The sequence below is a fragment of the Molossus molossus genome, unplaced genomic scaffold (genome assembly GCF_014108415.1).
Source record: "Molossus molossus isolate mMolMol1 unplaced genomic scaffold, mMolMol1.p scaffold_m16_p_9, whole genome shotgun sequence".
Lineage (NCBI taxonomy): Eukaryota > Metazoa > Chordata > Mammalia > Chiroptera > Molossidae > Molossus > Molossus molossus.
Genome location: NW_023425403.1, coordinates 63,305,812 through 63,331,642, shown reverse-complemented (window position 1 = coordinate 63,331,642; position 25,831 = coordinate 63,305,812). Strand labels below are relative to the sequence as shown.

The window sequence follows — 25,831 nt, the reverse complement described above, 5'->3', positions numbered from 1 at the left end:
CTGGCACGAGGATACAAATTGTAGTCCCTCCCCATTCTCAGATGAACATTCACAAAGGCATTGTGGAAAAATAGAAAAAACAGAAGAGCCATAGGATCAAGACTCTCCCAGCTAAATAAGCTAGCTCTGAATAAGTTAGACTTGGAAGTAACTGTGGGAGAAGCTAGTCACAAAATTAAACATAGCAAATTCAAAGTCATGAAAAAGTTTAACTTAAACTAATAATATATTCTTTGGGAAAAGAATTACAGGGGAAACTCAACCACAGCACTTTGTATAAGTCTTTTATGGTTAAAAAAAATATTAATTTTAAGCAAAGACTGCAAAGGATATAATGTAAATTTGTTATACATGCTAAAATACCTGAATAATGTATGATTGTTCCTTACAGTTAACTCACCTGGGGGGAAAAAGCTTTGGAAGTCCATGAAAATACGTCCAAATCCCTGACTCCTTGGCTAGCATTAAAGATATTCTGAGCAACAAAGTTCAAGAAAGAAAAATATCAACAAAGAAAGGGAACAGGACATCAGCTGCAGAAGATGTGTTCACAGTGACAACATTGTTCTGTATTCTAGCACCAGCACTGAAATATTATTTTACTAAAGGGAAACTGAAGCCACCTGAGTAAACCACATATTAAGGAAATTCTGATAAGTTAGTTTTGTCAAAAGCTCCTCATGGATATAGTGTGTCATGCCATTTATTAAAATTAAGAGCCAGACATTGATGTAAAGCTTAACACAGTCAATGTAGGAAGGAAATCTTAAAACTCCTTATCTGATAACGCATCGGTTCCAATATAACCCAGATTTGTTTCATGACGGAAAACAGTTGGCGGTTTTATAAAGAAAATGTGAATAATATAGATTGTATAGATAGTGCAATTACTAGAATGATTAATAATGGCATGTAGTATATGTGAACTAGTTATCACTTTTTAAAGTAGCAAAAAAATCATAAAGTAAAAAAAAAAAAAACTGTCACTTTTCCATTTTTCTCTCTTCCATAAATGGAAAAAATCATTTGAAAATGTTACCGAAAGCTGTTAGCAAATTTATTAAGAAAGCATACAGAAAAAAAGACACACAATCTGAATCTTTTATCAAATGACAGGCCTAGTTTCTCCATTTCAAAGTTTAGAAAATATATAGATCATTTACTCACTACCTTAAAGTCTAAAAATATTTTGTTCAAGAACAACCACTTCAAAACAGCATGGTCCCAGAAAAATATTTTCACAAACTGTCACAATAAAAATTTAAATGATACACATTTTACACAGACATATCATTCTATTGAATGTATTTATCTGATCTGAAATTAAAATCTTTCCAGTGAGTAGCAATTAAACAATTTTACTGCTTATGTAAATACAGTGATAAATGGTTAATTTGGACAAAATGAGGACATTCAAATGTTAATAAAAGCTGTCATCATCCAAGACTTCAATGCAAAGGAAACAATACAATTCCCAACCACTTATAGGTCATTTTAGATAATAAGATTTTCTTTACTATGCTCTAGTTCTGTATTTCCTCATGTATAAATGGATTTAGACAGATGTAGACACATACTCATATACATATATATGCTAATTCATAAATATAAGACATATAATAGCCAGAAAAAATGAGTTTCTAATAATATACCTACAAATAAATGTAAAACAAAACCAAACCCTAAACCAAACACCCCTCCACATTTAAAAATGGATAGAGGCCTGGCCAGTGTGGCTCAGTGGACTGAGCATTGTCCATGGACTGAGAGGTTCTGATTCAATTCCAGGTCAGGGCACATGCCAGGGTTGCAGGCTCAATCCCCAGTAGGGGGCATGCAGGAGGCAGCTGATCCATGTTCCTCTCTCACATGGATGTTTCTATCTCTCTCTCCCTTCCTTTTTCTCCAAAAAAATCAATAAAAACATGGATAGAGGATAGGGTCCTTTCTCTTTAAGTGAAGTGGAAACATGTTGCAAAGCATTTTGAAATGCTCGGTTTTTTTGGGGGGGAGGGGGGCTCTTTACTGCTTCATCCATTATGTAAGAATTTGTGAAATGTGCCCTGGCCGGTTTGGCTCAGCGGTTAGAGCGTCGGCCTCCGGTCCGGAGAGACCTGGGTTCGGTTCCCGCTAAGGGCATGTACCTTGGTTGCAGTTTGTCCCCAGCCCTGGTTGGGTCGTGTGGGTGGCAACTACTCGATGTGTCGCTTTCACGTCGATGTTTCTCTCTCTCTCCCTCCCTCTCACTCTATCTGAACAAAATATCGAAAAATGTCCTCGGGTGAGGATAAAAAAAAAAAAGAATTTCTGAAATGTTTGCTCATTGGTTTTTCTCTGTCACAGAGAATGGTGGTGCAGATCTCTGACATAAAAAAGTATCAAGAGTTTTTAAGGCATTGTTTTATTTTTAAGTTTAATTTTATTATTAAAAGCAATGCAGATGAAGTTAGTAATACAGAAGCAACGTGGTGACTGACAATATAAGTGCAAACTTAAGTGTTTTCTAAGTCTGAGTACATGAGTTAACATGTTTAAGGATATGTCAAAGTGATGTAACTGCTAACCATAGTAATATATTGTCAATAAAATTCATTTTATACATGTTAATTATATGTGAATTCAAATTTGACACTTTTTTTTGCTTTTGTTCTGCATTTACAGAAAATTCCTTGTCTGAACTAGTTTACTATAAGATTATTAAGATTATTTTTAAAAATGTGGTAACTTAATGAAAGTGCATTTTATCAGGAATCAAAAATGTACCAAATAGAAAACTGGAGTTTAAAATAAAATATACTTGGTAAAGTTTTCTTTTGAAAATTTAGGAAAGTTCAGTTAAAGATATGAACATGCATAAAAATATTAACTACTTCAACGTCTTAATTTCTCACTATTAAAATATATAAATTAGCTTTCATATTTTACAATTTCACAGAATATGAGCACCACTTTATGTATATGTGTGTGTGTGTGTGTGTGTGTGTGTCTTAAGAAAATTAGAAAATTACTAAAAACCTAACTAAATTAATGAGTACCAAATTGTAACTCTAAGCTGATAATCTGTTAATGCATAGAAGAGATCAAATAAGTGAATAATTTTCATGTGAAAACACATAACCAAACATGTCAAATGCTCATACAAAAAATAATAACTATTATTATTTCATTGTACTACATAAGCACAGAGTTTAGAATTGACATTTTTTTAAGTGAAAAGGATAAAATAGCTTAGGTAAATTAAACACTTAAAATGTTATTTTAATTGCCTAAATCTCACTATTAGGAAACTTAAACACCAGGCTAAAGTATGAAATGAAGTTTTAATAATCATCTAAGATATCATATTTACTAAGGGTACAATAAGTAAATATTTATTATTTACTAAGATTGAAAAAAACAGGTTATGCATACACATATACAAATCTATTAACAACAACAACAAAAAACCAAGAAATTTGGGGTATGCTGAAGCTGTGGCTACCAGACATTAATAGGTATCCCAAAAGAATAAAACTGGACATAAAATGCAAAAAACATTTGCTAATTTTACCAATTACCCTGGGTAAATGCTCTAAGAGAGACTACCAAATGATATTTTCCCTTCATTTCTCCTTCAAATCTTCAGGGCCCCCAATTAAAACAAACAAACAAACAAACAAACAAGCAACAACCTACTTTCTATATTTGAACACCAATCAACCTAAGTAGGTAAGTGGTTTGTATAAAAGCATGTACATGTTCAGAGAACACTGTTGCTTCTGCAAGGATTCAGATAATACGGGCATTATAAAGATATCTTAGAACACTTCTAATGAGGTACTATCTAAACTTTCTCTACCATTCAACTTGCTTCATAATATTGGAAGATTTCATTTTTGACAAAGTATCCACAGAATTGTGCCTCTAAGTTTCAAATCACTAAATATCTCCTTATCCTATAAGTAAAAATGTTTTCCAAAAAATTTAAGTTCTAGTCCTAGACAGTCAAATGTCTCCCACATCACGTGCTTAACTCATCTCCTTTTCAATTACATTTCCCTGATGAATGAAACATTCTACTAGCTTACATTTTATAGTTTCCAAATCTTCACAATTTTAATTTAAATTCAACATTCCCTAGGTATGCCTTCTAAGACTGACCCATGTCATACCTTCAACATATATCATGGTATTCGTCCTCATTCAACCTTAAGGTTATGAATGTTCATATTTATTTAATTTGGGAGTCCTAGCCAAAGTAATATGATTTTTATAGGTATATTTACTTTATCCCTTTATAACCATATCCTTATCGCTCTACTAGATTAAGGCAGACTAAACATAAAAGCATAGGCTTTAATCACATCAACTGGGGTTCCGGAATCAGCTCCATTACTTTCTACTTGTGATTTTGGGAAAGTAGCTATCTTTTGTCATTTAGAAAAAATGAGAATGTTGATATACTTAACATCACAGGAGCACAGTGAGAATTAAGTGAGAGAATTAAGCTAAGGAGCATATATGTGTTAGAAATTCTTTTAAGCCGCATGATCATACCAAATACCCAAAATTAAAATTTAATATTCAACAAATGTTGAAAGCTTACCACAAGCAAAATGTATTACTTAATACTTGGGAAGAAACAAATTATGAGTAAGAAGGGATCCTCATGAGTCCTTACCTTTAAGGAGCTTAAAAAAAATAAAAGGTATATGAAGACAAATGGGCTGAAGGCAAAATATAAATAAAATAAAATAATAAAATAAAATTCAACTAAACATTACAGGTAGTTGGAGAAAGAAGTAAACATTTTCTACTTTTACAAAGTGCTACTTGAGAAGGGAGCGAGACACCTAATTTTCCCAGTACTGACACACTTTCTATCCCCAATTCTTTGCTTCATTCATATAAATTATTTCTCAATTCCCAAATATAGCATATGTCCATAACTTTGGACATTTGATTCTCTGTCTAGAAATTCTTTCATATTTTCCTGGTAACTTTTCTTCAAAACCTTCTCAAATGTCACCTCCTAAGTGAAGCCATTAAAACTCATCGCAATGTAACTTAATTATTTGAATGCTAATTATTTGTATGTTTACCACACTATATAGCAAGTACCTCAAGAACAAGGAGTGTACTCCATTTTATTTATTTTGTACCCTTCCCCTCTGCCTCTCCACCCAGCACCTACTTCTCATCTTAGTATTTGGTACATAATAAAGACTCAATAAATATTTGTTGAATGAACAATTAATAAATTAATAGCTACAGCATTATTGGAAAGTACAGAGAAGAAAAACATCAAGATAAATATTTGAGCCTGGTCAACTAGAAAAATATTAGAAAAGTTACAGGAAAATATGGAAGCAAAAGCATTCTAGACAAATGAAAAATCATAAACAAAGACTATAAGATGTACAATTGAACACAGTGGTCTAAAAAGGGCAAGAAGGCCCGGCTGATGTGGCTCAGTGGATTGAGCATCATCAGTGGACTGAGAGGTCCCGGTTTGATTCCGGGTCAGGACACATGCCCGGGTTGTGTGGCTCGATCCCCAGTAGGGGGCGTGCAGGAGGCAGGTTATGAATGTATCTCTCTCACATCAATGTTTCTATCTCTCCCCCTCCTTTCTCTCTAAAAAATCAATAAAAACATACTTTAAAAAGGCAAGAAGTTCCAACAGACCATGAGAACCTCACAAAAAAGAATCTACATCCTTCATATTTATCCCTATTTTTCCTATTAATTTACAAATATTTTTATAATACAAATTTCTAATGCTATTTAATCTCTAAACTAGAGCCTAACTAAAGTGCTAAAACAGAGTTAAAGTTCCATTTGAACTAAGTTAGGATGCCACTATTTCTTAATAAAGTAATAATGTTTAAATAGAACTTGCTGGACAGTAAAATATAGCTAAAGTACGTGTCTACAATGAAAACAAGTATTCCATAACATGAGTAAAATAAACAAGACAGTGCAACAAACATCACTTTAAAGCTTATTATAAATATGATTACTTATGATAATCTTTTTTTCAAAAGTAGTTATCAAATATTTAGGCAGTGTTTAAATTTCTAATCCCCACTCCATTCTTCCCAACAGTTTGTTTTAGTTAGGACCCACATAATGTACAAACACTGAAGTGAATGCAAAATTGGTTTAACTAGAAAAGGTTGAAGAGTTAGATGTAAACATTGCTGAAGGCAACTTTTTGGTACTTTTGCATCTTAAGTTAGTGGCACTGGTTCTTCATTTTTTAAGTTATCAGTGTTTTGTAATTATAAGCCAGAATTGTAGCTGATTTATTCACAAATGGACTGAAGTAAAAAGGAAGAATCATGTAAAGTGCTTTCCCATTAGTAAATGTATTAAGAGATGCAAAGGAAGAAGTAACAAGGTGCATTTATTTAGTTGTATTAGTTCCTGTATGAAATGGAATTGTTATTCCCTCTGTGCAAATACGTACCATTTATTCCCTCCATGCCCTAGCAGATTTAGCCCTCCAGAGTAAGGTACTCATTAAAAACATTGATTGCATAAGAGGTCTGCCCCAGTCCCTACAGACAAAATCCTGGAAAACTAACCTGTCTTTACCTATGCCACGTTCTGACTCTGAGTTGGTCCTCCTCTAACACCTGCACTGAAGCAACTTTATACTAGATTTGTTTGGATCCCTAGACCAGTTAATTTTGCTACACTATATCCCATCATCTTAAGTCACCACATAAAAAAATAAAAAAAAAAACTAACTCTTAAGTCATCTACTTGTTCTTATATTTATACCAAAACTGCTCTATACGTTTCTCAGATGCAACATCAAACTATTCCCATTTGCCCTGTGACTTTATATTGTATCCAATGGGATCCTTCCTCCAATGGTAAACAAACTCACTTTCATCTTAAACCTTGTAGGTCAGTATCATACATGTGTTTTCCTATTGGCGCCCTGCCTTCTAGTTCTTGGACTGAAATAGTTCCAATGCCTTTTACCTCCACTATACTTGAGCTACCCTTTCATAGCCACACTAATGGGCCATCTCATTCAATAAAATGCTCTAACAATGAAATCAAATTCAAATATTCTACCTTAACACACAAACTGCCTATATCATTCCAGCTCTTTAACTACAAGTCTGTGGACCCTCCATTTGTCCTTTCACATTTATAACTTGGCCCGATCCCAGAGGGTGATCTCAACTGCTCTTCCATCAGCATCTGAAATGCCTCTTCAACCCTATTTTTCTGTCACAACACTGAAAAATTCCAGCTAGTGCTATCATTTGCTTTCTTGGCTTTTTCAATTCTGGATATTTCAGGCTATGAGGAAGGAAGGGCATCTAGAATGGTTCTATCCAGTGGTCTCACTGGGTCTGTAGTGGCTCTGTAATAGCAAAACAAGTAGTTTTATTTCAGATCTCTCTTCTATTTCTATCAAACATTAATTCAAATGTTTATGATATTTCTGAACCCTTTAACGTAACTCATTTGTAGTACTATCTCAACTGATGGCTTTCCTTTCTTCTAGTTTATGGAAGTATCATGGTCTTCTTCAACCTCTCCCCATCCTCCTTCCATCCCTAAAAACTTATCTTCTGTCATATATCTCTATTCCTCCTTCATAGAAACAAATCTCCAGATATGGCCTTAATTCCATTTTCTCCTCCTTTTTCAGTCTTTAGATTTCTTATCTACATCTTTAATTTACCCCATTCCTACTGGCATCTTTCCTCTAGTTTATAAAAATCTCAAGTTGCTACCACTTTAAAATAAGGAACCAGAAAAACGTCAGCCTTCTTATTGACACCAGATACTCTAAATTATTTATACGAAAACAGAACTCATATCATTCTTAAACATAAAGAGTCACTTACTTCATTTTACTTTCTATCTCCAATATTCTGCATCAAGATTTTTTTCAAGTCAACCACCTTCTCATTCACATTCCAGTGAAAACCTATCAACAAGCATTTGTATGGCTCCATTTAGCTTTCTCTCTTACCTTTGTTACTGCCCTTCGCTTTCACCTTTGTTACTACCTCTCTGGCCTCAAGAACATTGTCTATCACAAACCGTCTTTTAGATGGGGTTAATGTTCCAAAATGAAACTATGAAATTTAGAACTTCAACAGACAGCACTTCTTGCTCTTCCTTTCTATTCTTGTTTTATCTGTGACTGCCTTCCTCTCTCAAAAGCATCTCACCAAATGAACAAGCAAAGGAATTAGAAAATAAATTTCAGAATGGGGGAGGTAGTAAACATAATGCCTTATTAGGGACTTAAAATACACAAAAGTCTAAATTAGTGAAAATTTTAAAAGTAAACTATATACAAAATAAATAAAATGGCTGCTGTCATTTAATTTAAAATATAATTTTCATAATAATGAGGAATATTTTGTTACTATAATGCAAAAATGATTTCAAACCATTTAAGACCAACTTATTCCACAAATGATAAAGAATTATTATTTTTCTTCCAGAGTAGTACCTCTTTTCCAGAGGGTCAAAATCCTTTTCGTTTTCACCTGTAGATACAAATCTGAGAAAACTTTAACATCTAGTCTATTTAAATTTTTAAATTTTAATTATAGATTTGTCATTTTGTTAGCTTAACCTTGGCCAACATGCTCTAAGCTTTTTAAAATAACACATTAGTAAAAAACATATATAAAGACATATTTTTCCTCACTATACTATTATAAAACATATACAAAAGAATAAGATCAGTAGATATAAATAGAAGTTCCCAGATTTTCTTTCCCAAAGAATCATCTTGTATAATTGCCCTTGGGAGAACATTACTCTGGACTATCAAGGAGAAAAATAAACAAGATATTGAATGGTTTGATATAATAAGCTAATTGTATATACTGAGTTTTAAGAAATTCAACTGTTTAAAATATTAAGGTTTTTTAAAAATAAAATTTTAACAGTGTCATTTATTAGCAGTGTCATAGGAATACATACATATGATGGTGAAGAAAAGGAAGAACAATCATACTTTATTTTTAAATTATAAATAGAGTTGTAGATTACTATCACATTTACTGACGTAGCAATCTTGTGAACACTGGTTCTAAATATTCTACTGCATTTGTTAAAGAGGTTCAGTGAATTCTCTCAGACAGAAAGATTTAGCTCCAACACTATAGCACCACAAGTCTAAAAATCCATCTTATTTTTAAAAAATAGCTGTTATAAGCAAAGAAAGAAAACATTCAAACTTAGACAAAACATAGAGAACTAATTACAAAATTCTAATACAAGAAACAAATATGTTGTACATGTTCTTTGACTGTATATAATAATACTGAATTTATAAATCTAGTTTGAAATTCATTCCAAACAGTAGTATGAATAAGAAAGGAAAAAAAAAAAGTGCAACCACGCTCATCCCTCACCTCTTTGAAAGGAACTTAGTAGACCCAGTTTTCATTTATTACTATTGCCTGTGATGGATCATAGTTAGTATTAAGGTCCCTTGCCTTGCCAAACTCCACCTTTATTATACAGAAGCTCTCATGAATTCAAGCACTTATAAAATACAAGTTATTTAGTTGTGGTTTACCTCAGAACTGAAAAGCCTTAATTAAAGAAAGTCCTGCAATGAGGACAGAGTGTATCTATAATGCTTTTTAAAATAACCTTTTACTTACGTCAACAGGGACCAGAAGACTCTTGCCAAGATGTTGATTAAAAGAGAGGCACCAGGCTTCAGTGTAACCATTCATGTTAGGAACATACTTCTTTATTGTCTCATCATTCAGTCTCAGCCATACACCATCATCATTGTGGATCTATGAGAAATAAGCAACAAAACAAGCCATGCCCTCCTGTAACTCCTATAAGGTTAGGAAGGGCTGAAAGGCTACAAAGCAGGCAAATAATGGTGGACATGGAGGTTAAGCATCTAGTTTACAAAGAGGGTTAATATGAGAGAACCTTTAATTAAAAAAAAAAAAAAAAAGCAAGGGAAAGCCAAGCAATATAATTCAAATGGTGAGACTGTAAAACAATGTCACTTGGGAGTAAAAATACAAAGAAATCACACTTCAAAATACTTTAAACATAAAATCAGATGTTTTCCAAAAAAACATAAGTCTTCTTTCCCTTCAATTTAGATGTTAAGAATCAGAAGCCTTTTATTGTATTATTAGAAAAATGGACTGTCAAAATTAAAACAATATGATAAACATTTAAAAACAAGTAACATTAAAAATATTCAACATGAACTGTACCATTTTCAGTGAGTATTTGTACAGGTTCTGACTACTATGTTAACTGTGTTCCTTTCACGTTAAAAATTTTAGTTACTTTTTTGATAAAAAAAAAAAAGTAAGTGAAATGCTTGAAACTCAACGAACACATTTTGCCAAACAATTTTCCAAACACGACCCAAGCCACTGAAAACTCATTCTAGCCCTTGCTGGTTTGGCTCAGTGGCATCGGCCCATGGACCAAAAAGTCGCGGGTTTGATTCCGGTCAAGGGCATGTACCTTGGTTGTGGTTTGGTCCCTGGCCCTGGTCAGGGTCGTGCGGGAGGCAACCAATCAACGTGTCTCTCTTACATAGATGTCTTTCTCTCTCCCACTCTGCCTGAAAATAAATGGACAAATATCCTCAGGTGAGGATTTAAAAACAATAAATTAAATAAAACTTGTTCTAACAGAAACATTTAGTAACCTTATTGTGCAAACAATAAAAAACTTTCTGTCCAAGATTTATTACCAGGTTTTCATTATAAATTACCTCATCAATAAAAGTGATAGTTCCATTGACTTTCACTATGCCTATTTGTTCGCTCTGAAGGGATGGGTGGCTACGGATACGAAGACCTGCACTGTCCTTGGCCACAAATTTTCGAACCTGAGAAAAGCAAAGATAGGGGAAATCATGAAATAGAGATCTTATAAATAGTAATAGATAACATTAAACAGATTTGAAAGTATTATTAATTCTGAGAAAGTTTCCACAATTATTTGTAGCTGCTTTTCCTGTGCAAATAACAGTGGTTTATTTATAGCAAAAGTATTAAAATGTACATTACTGAAAAATTAGAAAATTATTCATGTATATTTATAATTTCCTTGCTAAATTTTTGAAGATGCTATAAAAAGGAGAAAAGAGCAATTTTTTCTTATTAGACAGGTATAATACAAAATTTTTTACCAATGTTTCCTTTTTAATAAATAGTTTACAAAAATTCCTCTATTTACTTTTAATGTTAGAAAATTAATTTTTCTTAGTAGCACAAGATACTTTAACCTTGCAAACTTTATACACTTATGAACAAGAGACTTTTGGTTAGTTGTAAATTTTCAATTAAGAGAAAATAGACAGGCCTATAAATTACTAAATTATTACACAAAGAAGTCAAAAGTACAGGTTATACAATTAGAAATGATTAGAACTACCATGAAATACTCTTCAAAATTACTGAGGAATATTTAGAATTCAAATATTCAAATCAAGTAAAATATCAGATGTTTGATGGCCACCTTGAAGCATCAATGAAGAAAATTAATGAACCTTTGATTAACTCAGGTTCTGATTTCATCCTACCCTAACCTTATTTGGTTGAGGTTCAGTCTTTGGTTTGACCAGCTGAGTTCCAGGTGGTATCATTCCTTTTGGTGGGTCTTTTACTTTTACTTCTAAACCAGCATCTGTAAGAAAAGGAAGAGAATTCAATGTTTAGAATACAAGAAAGGGAGGACTGTTTAACCTAACCTTATAAACAATCACAGGCTATTTTTTTTTTTTTTTTTTTAATCCTCACCTGAGGACATTTTTGCATTTTTTGTTCAGACAGAGCGGGGAGAAGAGAGAGGAAGAGAGAGAGAGAGAAACATCGATGTGAAGGGACACATCGAGTGGTTGCCACCCGCACGACCAACCAGGGTCGGGGACAAACTGCAACCGAGGTACGTGCCCTTAGCGGGAACCGAACCCGGGTCTCTCTGTACCGCAGGCCGACGCTCTAACCGCTGAGCAAAACCGGCCAGGGCAATCACAGGCTATTTTGAACAGATGAGACAAATATCTGAATTCTGTCCTTTTAATGTGATAAATATTTATAGCGAAAAAAGAGAAATTTTTTGTAAAATGGCCCTGAAATTCCAAACAGGTGTCTTAGGGTTCAAGGAAAAGAGGGACTCATATTCTTTATCTGAATATGTGAAATCATAATGAAAAAACTAAAAATAAACTCTTGTATGATTAAACATTATCCCACATCATCAAATCAGAGTATCACTCATTATCTTGACTAATCATATCTATCACTAACATGCAGCACAGAATGGTGGTTAAAAGCTGGGTGCTCACATTAGACTGTCTTGTTTGTTCCCACATTTACTACTATTTGACTCTCTGTGCCTCAACTTTTTCATCTATAAAATGGGAACAAGAATAGCACATACCTCATTGGGTTATTGTGAAAATGAAATTATTTAAAATATATATGTTTGTACATACATGAAATGCTCAATAACTGTTAACTATTATTGTCATAATTATTCTAATGAATTATTATCAGCCCTTGCCTATGTCAAGCAAGGCCCCAGCCTATTGACAGTTTGGTCACCTTGGGAAAAAGTTGAGTTAGGAAGGTAGGAAAGAAAATGAATGATTCCAAGTAAATATGAATAAATATACATTTCTTATCTACTTTATAGCAGTTTCCTTCACCCCATTCACTATTAGTAAATGTGAAGCCATTCTTGACTATCCATCTCTATTTTTGAATTCCTACAGTTTGTACCTCTTGCATGCTGCTACTTATATTCTACTTCATATGATTTTGTTTGCCTATTTTATCTTGCAATCATCAATAAATTGTTAATACTTGACAGTAATTGTCTTACTGAGAACAGTGTTTTTCTTAGAACCAACAAAAGTTCCCTGAACTAAAGGCTTTATGGATATGCTGAAATAAAGGAGAGTGTAACAAAGCCTAAGGATAAAGGTCTCTGGAATGATATAGATGAATTTAAGATATCTCATTCCATACAGTTACATTAATGTACATTCTATACAGTTACATCAATGTAAAATACCTCTTTACCTTCACTGTAAAAACAAACTACTTACATCAGTTTCCCAGAGGATATTCTGGTGGAATGCTAATCTGGATTACTTTTATCTCTACACTGTCTCCCTTTTCCCCACATGCAAGGGTTTCATATAAAGATTAAACAAATATTCCTTTTTAAAAATTTGTATTAAATATATTGGGGTGAGATTGGTTAATAAAATTATATAGGTTCAAGTGTACAATTGTGTGCTCACCACCCGAAGTCAGACCCTCCGTTACCGTATATTTGGCTCTCTTTACACTCTTCTACCTCCGCCCCACCACTTTCCCTCTGGTAACCACCATACTGTTTTCTGTCCCTATAAGTTTTTGTTTGTTGTCTTGTTTGTTGCTTTCAGTTTTATATCCCACATATGGGTGAAATATGGTTCTTAAATTTTTTCATCTAAGACAAGATTACTAATTTCAGAATTTCTTGTCAATGTGAATTGTATGAATGTCTAAGATGAGACTATAATACACTCGGTTTTCTAAACCTACCTGATCATAGGAACCTTTTTCCTTGAGAAGCATCAGGAAAGATAGTGTCATAAGGAATTCATGTTGATAGACGAGTAACAGTTTTCTTTTTCTACTGTTATCCTATTATATGAATAGTTTACCAAAAAAAAGACTAATGCCCAAAATAAAAGCAATATACTTTTCCAAGTAAGTGGTGAATAAAGAAAATTCATTCATTCAACAAGTTTTTGTTTTTTTTAATCCTCACCTAAGGATATTTGTCTATTTATCTTTAGATAGAGTGGGAGGGAGGGAGAGAGAAAGAGAGGGAGAAAGAAACATCGATGTGAGAGGAACACATGGACTGGTTGCCTCTCGCAGGACCCTGACCAGGGCTGGGATGAACCGCACCTGAGGTATGTGACCTTGACCAGAATCAAACCTGTGACTCATTGGTCCATGGGTTGACACTCTAACTGCTGAACCAAACTGGCCAGGGCCATTCAACAAGTATTTATTAGGCAGCTATTATGTGCCAGGCTCTGAGCTAGACTGGAAGATCCAAAAATGAATGAACTGGTCTCTGCTCACAACCAGGAAAGGAAGACAGATGTACCATGAGGAGGAGACAAGGTATGCACACAACTATATAGCAGCTTGGAGAAAAACATACCTAACCAGTTAATTAGGAAATGGAGGGAGGAGTCAATGACAGCTATAACAACACCATAAATTATTACAATATTTTAAGACCTTATGAATGTACCAATTCAGTACTCATTATAAAGGAGAAAACAAAGCTCAAGTAAGTTAGTTATGAAACCTGTCCACGTCTATCATACAAGCTAAAGGGCAAACTAGAACAGAAAGATGATTTTGATTCTAATTCTTTACACTAGTAACTCATAAGTTCTGAAAAATTACCTATTTCAATGCCATCAATGGTAACATGAATAGTGTAGAGTCCAATGGCCCCTGGGGTCCAATTTGCACAATAAGTGCCATCATTATTAACACGGATCAGCATATTCTCACTGGGTCTGAAAAGAAGTAAGATGAATATTGGAAATTTTACTTTTGGTTAAACAGCTGACAACATCATTAAGATATATCAGCAAACATTTAATTTCTGATTCTATTATTACAATGAATGACAATCCTACCGCCCCGCCATAGTATGTTTTCCTACTCTCCAAAATGACCGAATTTCATTTTTTCTTTCTCACTTCAAACCTCCATCACCCTTCTTGCTCACTCTGTTGATTATGACATCACTTTCTTCAGTGAGAAACAGAAGCAAGAGATAAGCCTCAAAGTTGCAATCAAATTAATAACCCTACTTTCCTCTACCTTCTCTTCTGTTACAACGAAAGAAGTGTCTTGGGTCTCATCTAAAGTAAGCCCCTCATTTGTGCTGTGAATCTCATTACCTCAGCACTTCCATACTACAATTACCTTGCTCTCTCTCATTCATCATCGATGTATCTCACTTTACTAGATTATTTCTATTTCTCTTTCATCTCTATACAAACAAACATCAGAATCTCTCATCTTAACTACCTCCTCTTGATTTATAGCCTTTTCAAATAAGGTCTCATATCTCTTTTCCCATTTATATCAAAACTTACCTAAAGAATTGTCTATAATCACTATCTCCATTCCCTCATTTCCAATTCTCTTCCACAACTTATCCTAACTAGGCTTTTGTTCCCAACACTTATTGCAATTGGTTATGTCATATTTATGAACACACTACCAAATTTAATGGTCATTTCTTTATCCTTAGCAATCTCTGTCAGTAAAACTTGAGAGCTGACAGCTCCTAATTTCTTGAAATTCCTTCTTTTTGCTTCTGCAACAGTCTCAGTGTTTTATTAGCTCTCTCTCTTTTGACTACCTTTTAACTATAAAATGTCCCAAGATGCGGGTCTCGGTCTTCTTTTTTTTTTTTTCTTTGAATAGCATCTGTCTAGTTGATCATTCATCTATTCTTCCATTTTAAATACCATTTCTTTATAGATTACTCCAAAATTTATTTGTCCGCGGAATTTCAAACTGCCCTGAAAATCCCTTTACTTAGAGAACTAAAAGGCATCTTGGCATCTCAACTGCAATATATCCAGTCTTATTTCCCACTCACCCTACCACCCAACAAAACAAAATAGCAGGCTTTTAGTCCTCATTAAAATCATGATAATCTATACTAGGGTTCAGTGGCATTTTCTGTAATAACACTTTAGTCTATTGTGCCAAACAGTCTGTCACAATTAGAACATCGCAGTGGGAACGAAGCCCTAGACAAAACTTAAGCTAATGAGTAAGGCTGTGTTCTAATACAACTTTACTTAAAAAAAGAAAAAAAGGCCTGAATTAGTCTGTAGTCCAAAGTTGGCCAACCTCTATATGGCTATATACTCTATACTGCTGCTGAAAAACTTTACAATCATTCTTGATTTTTCTCTTTCCTTCACCTCCTATTTCTATTCTAGCAGCAAGGCTGTTGGTTTTACCTTCGAAGTATATCCCAAATCCATCCACTTCTTTATTTCCACTGGTAACTCCGTTCCACTACTAGTCCAAGCCACTTAACAGTCAAACTCATCTCTTTGTTCCCACTCTTACTCTTGTATAATTCACTCTTCAGAGAGCAGCCAGAACAATCTTTTAAAACTATTAATCAGATTATATCACTCCCCTACTTAAAACCTTCCAAATAAATTCACTTGAAAGAAAATTCAAACTCCTTAAAATAGCCTACCAATCTCTACATAATATGGCCACTATATAGTTTTCTAATGTCATTTTTGATCATTTTCTCTCTTGCTCACTATTTTCCAGCCCTGTTAGCTTTCTGTCCTCAAACACATCAAAAGCTCCATTCACCCTCATTTTTCTCTGCCTAGATGAACTTCCCCCAACTTCATCACTATCAAGTAACCTTATTTGTTATTACTATTTTGTTTACTTATTCATTATTATTTCTCCACAGGAATATAAATGCTATGAGAACCAGTACCTTATCTATCTTGGTCAGAAAGTCTCTACCAGTGTATTCCACAGAGCAGATGCTTAACAGTATTTGATGAATATATGTATTTACTTAGATAAAAGACTATTTTAGTTAGGTTTGAAATGCCCAATGCATATTTACTGGAAAATGGCCAATTACTTCTTATTTAACATGTTATACATCTACACAGTTCACATTTATTTTATAAAAATCACATGCTTGCACTGTATAGACATTTTGTAACTAAAATTAAGCCAGAGATAAAATACTACTTCCCTATTTCTAGATCAAGATACATTCTCAAAACTTGGCTATTTTGACCAAAAAACTCTCTAGATTATGCATTAAAACTCTACTTTGCATATATGTCAGAATAAACTTATAGTAATCTGTTAATTTCTATTAAGTTATATAATATGATACAATAAAACATATAAATAATTATGCCTTTTCAGACTCACTTTGGAGCTTTTCTAAATTCTATGGAGGTGGTCTCTCTAGAGTTTAATCTATCTAAAAATTTTTTCCAAACATCTATTTTAAAAAGTATTTCTCCTAACCAGCAAACAAAATAGTAACTTAAAAAAAGTCTGCCTAAAACTGGAGTTAACAGTCCAGTCCGTGTGGCTCAGTGGTTGAGTGCTGACCCATGCACCGGGAGGTCACCAGTTGGATTCCTGGTCAGGGCACATGCCCAGATTGTGGGCCTGATCCTTAGTGGGGGGGCATGCAGGAGGCGGCCAATCGATGTTCTCTCTCTCATCAATGTTTCTCTCTCTCCCTCTCACTTCCTCTCTTTCTAAAATCAATAGAGAAAAAAAAAACATTTAAACAAAAAAACAAATGGAGTTAACAGAATTACTCTGGCTGAAAAATTAAGACTTCATAATCAAAAGTACACTGAAGTCATTCTGCAAGTAAATAAGTGAAGGAGAGATGGAAGCAAAAACAGAAAGAAACAAACCAAATAGCCCTAAATAAGGCCAAATGATATGTTTTAGACTTTATTCTTTAAAAATTTTGGTGATATATTTCATTTAACCCAATATATCAAAAAATAGTATTTCCATAGGTAATCATTATTAAAAATTATTCATGAGATATTTTACATTCCTTTTTTTTCTTTTTCTTTTCTATATTTATTTAATGTTTTATTAATTAATTAATTTATTTATTTATTTATTTTTGTTTTGTTTTGTTTTGTTTTATCCTCACCCGAGGACATTTTTCCATTTTTTGTGCAGATAGAACAGGAGGGAGAGAGAGGAAGAGAGAGAGAGAGAAACATCAATGTGAAGGGACACATCGAGTGGCTGCCACCCGTACGACCAACCAGGGCAGGGGACAAACTGCAACCGAGGTACGTGCCCTTAGCGGGAACCGAACCGGGGTCTCTCTGTACCGCAGGCCGACGCTCCAACCGCTGAGCCAAACCGGCCAGGGCTATTAATTTATTTTTAATGAAATTTATTAGAGTGACATTGGTTAATAAAATTATATAGGTTTCAGGCACAATTCTATAGTACATCAACTGTATAGATATTATTCTTTCTCTATCAACTTAATATTATGTAACATACTGGCAGTACTGTAGCTGAACGTTCTACCTCCAAATCTACACATTATAAAATGTATAGATCTCTACTGAAAATTTTTAAAATACTACAAAATATTTATTTATGGAAAATAAAGTTGAAGTGCTGGATGTCTTTGTCAGTTTGGATGTGTGTTGAGGAAAGGATCCTTACCTCTTAGGAGTTGGTGATGCAAAACGTAGTTCTTCAAATGAGTAATTTTCATAAACCTGTAAGAAAGAGACCAATAAGAATCACAAAATTATTAAAAACATTCTTGTTTAATGCAGCAATAGAACATTCAATAAATGGTACTGAGAGAAATTGGTTATCCATATAGAAGAAAACGAAAAACCTCAATTAGCTACATCTTACAATTTACAAAAATAAATTCTAGGTGTGCTAAAGATGTAAATGTAAAAATAACAGCATCTACAACTTTAGAAGAAATTTGAGTACATTAAAATTTTTAATTTCTCCAAAACAATGGCACTATAAAGAAAGAGAAAAGATAACCTTTCACCTTGGAGAAAGAGATTTGTAATCCACATAACCAAAATGAGATTATGTATCATTAATATATAAAAAATAAATTGATACAAAAGAGAGAAATAACACAAAAGAAAAGTGAATAAAGACAAGTTAGTGAAAAAGAAACCTAAATGGCCAGTAATATTTGAAAAGTTATTTAACTAGACTGGGAAAGAAGAAAATGTGAAATAAAACAACAACAAAATAATCATATCACAGTTATCAAATTGTGTTGATAAGAACCAAGTGTTGATTAGAACATTAAGTGCCTAGCACTTTGATACAATGTCAGTTTTGGCCATATTTAATATAGCTGAAGATATGCATGCCCTATAACCCAGCAATTCTCTCTCTCTCTCTCTCTCTCTCTCTATATATATATATATATATGTACACACAAACACACACACACCTATAACCCAGCAATTCTATCTCTAGACATATATATATATATACACACACACACACAAGAAAAAACCTCTTGTTCACATACAAAAAGAGACATATACAAGGATGTTTATTCCAGTACAGTTTATAATAGTGAAAAAAAAAACTAGAAACAACCTAAATGCCCATCAACAGAATACACAAATGATGGAACAGTTATACATTGGAATATTTAATTTAAAACAGTTAAAATGAATGAACTAGCCCTGGTCAGTTTGGCTCAGCGGTTGGAGCGTCGGCCTGCAGTACAGAGACCCGGGTTCGGTTCCCGCTAAGGGCATGTACCTCGGTTGCAGTTTGTCCCCGGCCCTGGTTGGTCGTGCGGGTGGCAGCCACTCGATGTGTCCCTTTCACATCGAGGTTTCTCCCTCTCTCTCTCCCTCTCGCTCTATCTGAACAAAAAATGGAAAAATGTCCTCGGGTGAGGATAACAAAAAAAGAAAATGAATGAACTACAACTCTATGGCTAAACTTCAAAAATGAGGTCCACAAAACACTGACAAAATACGTATATATGATACCATTTTTATAAACTTCTGAAAAACATATAAAACAATTATAAATATATTGTTTAAAGATATATTTACATTCAGTCAAGTATAAAAACATATTTGGGAATGAGAACCATTATATTCAGAATAGTGGTTACCTTTGGGAAAGGAGTGGCAATGGGTCTAGGGAAGGATTTACAAAAGGCTGAGACTATACCTATAACATTAAGTTTCTTAATAAAAATAATAAAACCATTTGAAAAAATTGTGATGAACTGTAAAGACAAAAATGGGCTGTAGGTACATAAAACTTGTCACATTATTCCTGATACTTTTGGGTGCCTGCAACATTACCATATTCATCATTATCTGCACATTCACTTCTAATTTGTACTGCACTTAGTGAAGAAAAGCACACCCACACTGTTCACGCCTCATTCCTTTCCCCCACCTTTTTCATTGTCATAAAAGTGATTTAGAAATGATCTAGCCACCTTCACCTACTAAAAAGTTAAATGAAAAAAATGTAATTTAAGGTTAAGTTTAGCAACATTACAAAGGTGTTAACAGCAAGAAAACACAGGTTTCCAGATTCCCAGTACAAAAATGTATTTTCCACTCCTACTTTCCTTCAAATCCATAGTAATATATTTAACAATTAATATATTATTATGATTAGATTTTATAATAATGAATATATTATTATAATAAAATCATATCTCACTTCTTCATCCTCCAGAAAATCTGGATCACAGCTGGATAGCACACAGTACCTGTGAGAGGTTAACATAAGAAAATCCTCTCTTCTGGAATGTGATTTCATATCTCAAAGAGATAGTTTGGGGATGGTATTCTATAAATGTTTTAATCCTGGGTTATTCAGAACATTCTTAAAATACTTTATTCAGTTCTGGTTACTAGATTTAAAAAAAAATAAAGATATGGAAGCATGTTCATAGGAAACTAAAAACACAAATATGGAGTTAAGGAGACCAGAAATTAAATCTCTTAAATAAAAAGTAATGCCCTTGCCGGTTTGGATCAGCAGTTAGGCCATCGGTTATGGACCAAAGAGTCGTGGGTTTGACTTAGGTCAAGGGCATGTACCTTAGTTATGGTTCAGTCCCCGACCCTGGTGGGGGTCGTATGGGGGGCAACCAATCGATGTCTCTCTCTCACATTGATCTTTCTCTCTCTCCCTCCCTCTCTACCTATCTGAAGATAAATGGAAAAGTATTCTCAGTTGAGGATTAAAAAAAAAAAAGTGTAATAAATGAGAATGTTTAGGTTTGAATTCTTTAATAGTCAGTGAACAACTCATCTGATATCCCAGCTTTTCAGATGAAGGCATTTTCATCAGCCTCAATAATCTTAACTGCAAATTTATTTCAATCACTCCCATCAAAAGCTACAGACTTTACTCAGAATTCTTCTTTTTCTGAAATCAAAATAAAATGGCCTGCTCAGTTTTCTGCCTTAGTAACCCCTAGTATATCAATTTTTAGATTTTGAGTCCTTCGCACCACCTCCATGCTCTCAGAATCCTCATCCATCTTCCTTTCCAAACCCACGAGGTTCCACTGCTCTTCCTTTTTTTTTCTTCTTTTAGGTTTATATATATGTAATTATTTTATACACTTCACATATATTTTAACTTTATTTTTACTGCTGACACTATTACAGGTGTCCCTCCTCCCCCAGACCTTTGCCCACCTCCACCCAGCCCCTGCCACCCCTTCTCTCTGGCTATCACCATACTGTTGGCTGTGTCTATGGGTTATGCATATATATTCTTCAGCTAATCCTTTTACTTTCCTTAATCAAGACTGCTCCTTCCCCCTATCCTCTGACAGCTGTCAGTGTGCTGCATGTAGCCATGACTATTTCTATTTTGTTCATCAGATTTCACATGTGAGATCATATGGTATTTGTCTTTCTCTGACTGACTTATTTCACTTCGCATAATTCTCTCCAAGTCCATCCATGCTGTACCAAAAGGTTAAGAGTTCCTTCTTTTTTATGGCCATATAGTATTCCATTGTGTACATGTATTACAGCATTTTTACCCACTCATCTACTGTTGGGCACTTGGGTTGTTTCCTTGGCTACTGTAAATAATGTTGCTATGAACACAGTGTGCATATATTCTTTCAAACTAATGTTTTGGGATTCTTAGAATACATTTCCAGAAGTGGGATTGCTGGGTCAAAAGGTAGTTTCATTTTTCATTTTTTGAGGAACTCCATACTGTTTTCCACAATAGCTGCACCAGTTTGAATTCCTACTGACAGTGAACAAGGGTTCCCTTTTCTCCACTTCCTCCTCAGCACTTGTTCGTTGATTTATTGATGGTACCATTCTGGCAGGTGTGAGGTGATATATCATTGTGGTTTTAATTTACATCTCTCTGCTACTTGGTGACGTTGAGCATTTTTTCATATGTCTATTGGTCATTTGTATGTCCTTTTTGGAGAAGTGTCTATTTAGGTCCTCTGCCCATTTTTTAATTGGATTGTCTGTCTTCCTGGTGTTGGGTTGTGCAAATTCTTTATATATTTTGGAAATTAATATTTTATCTGATGTATCATTGACAAATATGTTCTCCCATACAGTGGGTTCCCTTTTCATTTTGTTAATTGTTTCTTTTGCTGTGCAAAAGCTTTTCTGTAGAATGTAGTCCCACTTTTTTATTTTTTTCTTTCCCTTGCTCGAGGAGATATATCGGCAAAAATACCACTATGAGAGATGTCTGAGATTTTACTGCCTATACTTTCTTCTAGGATTTTTATGGTTTCAATGACTTATTCTTAAATCTTTTATCCATTTTGAGTTTATTCTGTATGGTGTAAGCTGGTGGTCTAGTTTCATTTTTTTTGCATGTTCCTGTACAGTTTTCCCAACACCATTTATCGAAGACAATGTCTATTCCATTGTATGCGCTTGCCTCCTTTGTCAAATATTAATTGACCATAAAGGTGTGGGTTTATTTCTGGGCTCTCTATTCTGTTCCATTGATATATATGCCCATTTCTATGCTAGTACCAGGCTGTTTTGATTATAATAGCCTTATAGTATATTCTGATATCAGGTATTGTAATACCTCCAACTTTGTTCTTTGTTCTCAAGCTATTTGGGGTCTCTTCTGGTTCCATATAAATTTTTAAAATATTTATTCTAGATCTGTTAAATATGCCATTGGCATCTTAATAGGGATTGTGCTGAATCTAAGATTGCTTTGGGTAGTATGGAGATTTTAATTATTCCAATCCATGAACATGGTATATGCTTCCACTTATTTGTATCTTCCTCAACTTCTTTTTTCAATGTCCTATAGTTTTCTGAGTACAGGCCTTTTAACTCACTGGTTAAATTTATTTCTAGGTACCTTACTTTTTGTTATTGTTGTTGTTGTTGTGGCAGTGAATGTAATTGTTTTCTAAGTTTCTCTTTCTGATAGTTCATTATTGGTGTATAAAAATGCCACCAGCCCTGGCCGGTTTGACTCAGCAGTTGGAGTGTCCACCTGCGGTCTGGAGAGACCCGGGTTCGGTTCCCGCTAAGGGCATGTACCTTGGTTGCAGTTTGTCCCCGGCCCTGGTTGGTCGTGCGGGTGGCAGCCACTCGATGTGTCCCTTTCACATCGATGTTTCCCTCGCTCTCTCTTCCTCTCTCTCCCTCCCACTCTGTCCGTGCAAAAAATGGAAAAATGTCCTCGGGTGAGGATAAAAAAATAAAATAAAAAAAAAATGCCACCAATTTCTGAATATTAATTTTGCATCCTGCTACTTTGCTGAATTTGTTTATTAAATCTAGTGGCTTTCTGAGGTAGTCTTTAGGGTTTTCTACGTACAATATCAAGGAATCTGCAATAATGATAGTTTTACTTCCTCCTTTACAATTTGTATGCCTTTTATTTATTCTTTTCTGACCACTGTGGCTAGGACTTCCAAGACTATGTTGAATAAGAGTGGTGAAGGTGGATATCCCTGTCTTGTTCCCAATCTTAATGGAAACACTTATAGTTTTTGCTCATTGAGTATGATGCTAGTTGTACGTTTTTCATATAAGGCCTTTATTATGTTGAGGTATCATCCCTCTGTTCCCACTTTGCTGGGAGTATTTTTTTTTTTTCCTTTCACATGTTTCTCCCTTTCCCCCATACCCTGCTCCATGCTCTCCTCCCTACCTTCACAGTATTGTTGTCTACATCCATTTGTTACATATATATACATTTAAGTTCTTTGGTATATCTCTTTCTGCACCCCACCTCCCGCCCTTCCTCTGAGGTCAGTCTGATTCCTACTTCCATGTCTCTGGGTCTATTTTGTTCATCAGCTTATATTGTTTATTATATTCCACAAATAAGTGAGGTCTTGAGATATTTGTCTTTCTTTCACTGGCTTATTTCACTTAGCATATGCTCTCCAAGTTCCTCCATGTCGTCTCAAAGGGTAACAGATCTTTCTTCCTTACAGCTGCATAGTATTCCATTGTGTATAGGTACCACGGCTTTTTTAACCACTCATCTCTTGATGGACACTTGGGCTGTTTCCAGATTTTAGTGATTGTAAATAGTGCTGCAATGAACATAGGGGTGCATATATTCTTTCTGATTGGTGTTTCAGACTTCTTAGGATTTATTCCTAGTAGTGGGCTCACTGGGTCAAATGGCAGTTCAATTTTGGGTGCTAGATTTTATCTAATGCTTTTTCTTCATTTATTGATATGCTCATATGATTATTTTTCATTTTGTTTATGATGTATCACATTTATTGATTTGCAAATACTGTACCAAACTTGCATCCTGAAATAAATCCCACTTAGTATGCTTTATGACCTTTTCAAAGTTTTGCTGGATCTAATTTGCTTATATTTTTTTGAGGATTTTAGCATCTATGTTCATCAGGGATATTGGCCTATAGTTTTCTTTCTTTGTAGTGTTTTTATCTGGCTTTGAAATTTGGATAATACTGGCTTGAAATTTTTTGGAATAGTTTGAGAAGGATAGGTGTTAGTTCTTTAAATTTTTGGTAAAACTCACCTGTGAAGCCATCCTGTCCAGGACTTTTGTTTACTGTGAGTTTTTTGTTTATTACTTCAATTTCATTAGTTGTAATTAGTGAATTCAGGTTTTCTGATTCTTCCTGATTCAGTTTTGGAAGATTGTATGTTTCTAGAAATTTGTCCATTTTGCTCAGGTTGTCTAATTTATTGGCATATAGTTGTTCACAGTATTTTCTTACAATCCTTTGTATTTCTGTGATGTCAGTTGTTCCTTCTCTTTCATTTCTGATTTTATTTATTTGAGTCCTTGCTCTTTTTTTCTTGAGGATTCTGGTTAAAGGTTCAACAATCTTGTTTTTCTTTTCAAAGAACTAGCTCTTGGTTTCATTGATCTTTTGTACTTTTTTTTTTTTTTTAAGTTTCTATTTCATTTATTTCTGCTCTGATCCTTATTTTCTTCCTTCTACTTACTCTGGGCTTTTCATGTTGTTCTTTTTCTGATTAATTTAGGGTTAGATTGCTTATTTGAGATTTTTCTTGTTTCTTCAGGTAGGCCTGTATCTCTCTCATGACTGCCTTCACTTTGTCCCATAGCTTCTGGGTTGTTGTGTATTCATTTTCATTTGTTTCCAGGTAATTTTTCATTTCTTCCTTGATCTCCTTATGAACCCATTCACTGTTTAATAACATGCTATTTAACCTCCCTGTGTCTGAATTTTTTAAAACTATTTTATTGTAGTTGATTTAGTTTCATGCCATTGTGATCCTAGAAGATGCTTGTTATGATTTCAATCTTCTTAAATTTGTTAAGACTTACTTTGTGTCCTAACATGTGGTCTATATTTGAGAATGTTTCATGTACACCTAAAAAGAATGTATATCCTGCTGCTTTGGAATGAAATATTCCATAAATATCAATTAAATCCATCCAATCTAGTGTGTCATTTAAGGTTACTGTTGCTTTCTTTAACCACCATATGCTCAACTCCCTTCTCTCACTATTTATTTGTTGAAATAGATGGCAATAATCAATGCTGAATCAATCCAAATGATTATCTTGCCCATGTTCATATGTCCCAGACTGCACTGTATAATCTTCAATTTCAATGGATTCTTCAAGGATATCCAAAAAATCTTTCTAATCAGTTCTTAATTATCCACAATTTCATTTTTTCCCTTTGTTTCAAAATCTTGACCCTAAGATTCATCACTCCCCTCTCCAACCTAAAAATATAATTATAAGTAATTATT

At 34.1% G+C, this 25,831-nt stretch overlaps 1 protein-coding gene across 15 annotated transcripts in view; it reads right to left on the bottom strand.

The window, feature by feature from the left end:
- Nucleotides 1-25,831, bottom strand: part of MYCBP2 (MYC binding protein 2) — a 297,109-nt gene that overhangs the window by 70,721 nt on the left and 200,557 nt on the right. For all 15 annotated transcript variants that reach the window (XM_036249657.1, XM_036249659.1, XM_036249660.1 and 12 more), the window contains 6 exons: nucleotides 18,282-18,337; nucleotides 14,448-14,563; nucleotides 11,555-11,652; nucleotides 10,736-10,852; nucleotides 9,642-9,782; nucleotides 401-475 (listed from right to left, as the gene is read on the bottom strand). In XM_036249657.1, the coding sequence (XP_036105550.1) occupies nucleotides 401-475; nucleotides 9,642-9,782; nucleotides 10,736-10,852; nucleotides 11,555-11,652; nucleotides 14,448-14,563; nucleotides 18,282-18,337 (603 nt within the window). The remainder of the gene's footprint in view (nucleotides 1-400; nucleotides 476-9,641; nucleotides 9,783-10,735; nucleotides 10,853-11,554; nucleotides 11,653-14,447; nucleotides 14,564-18,281; nucleotides 18,338-25,831) is intronic.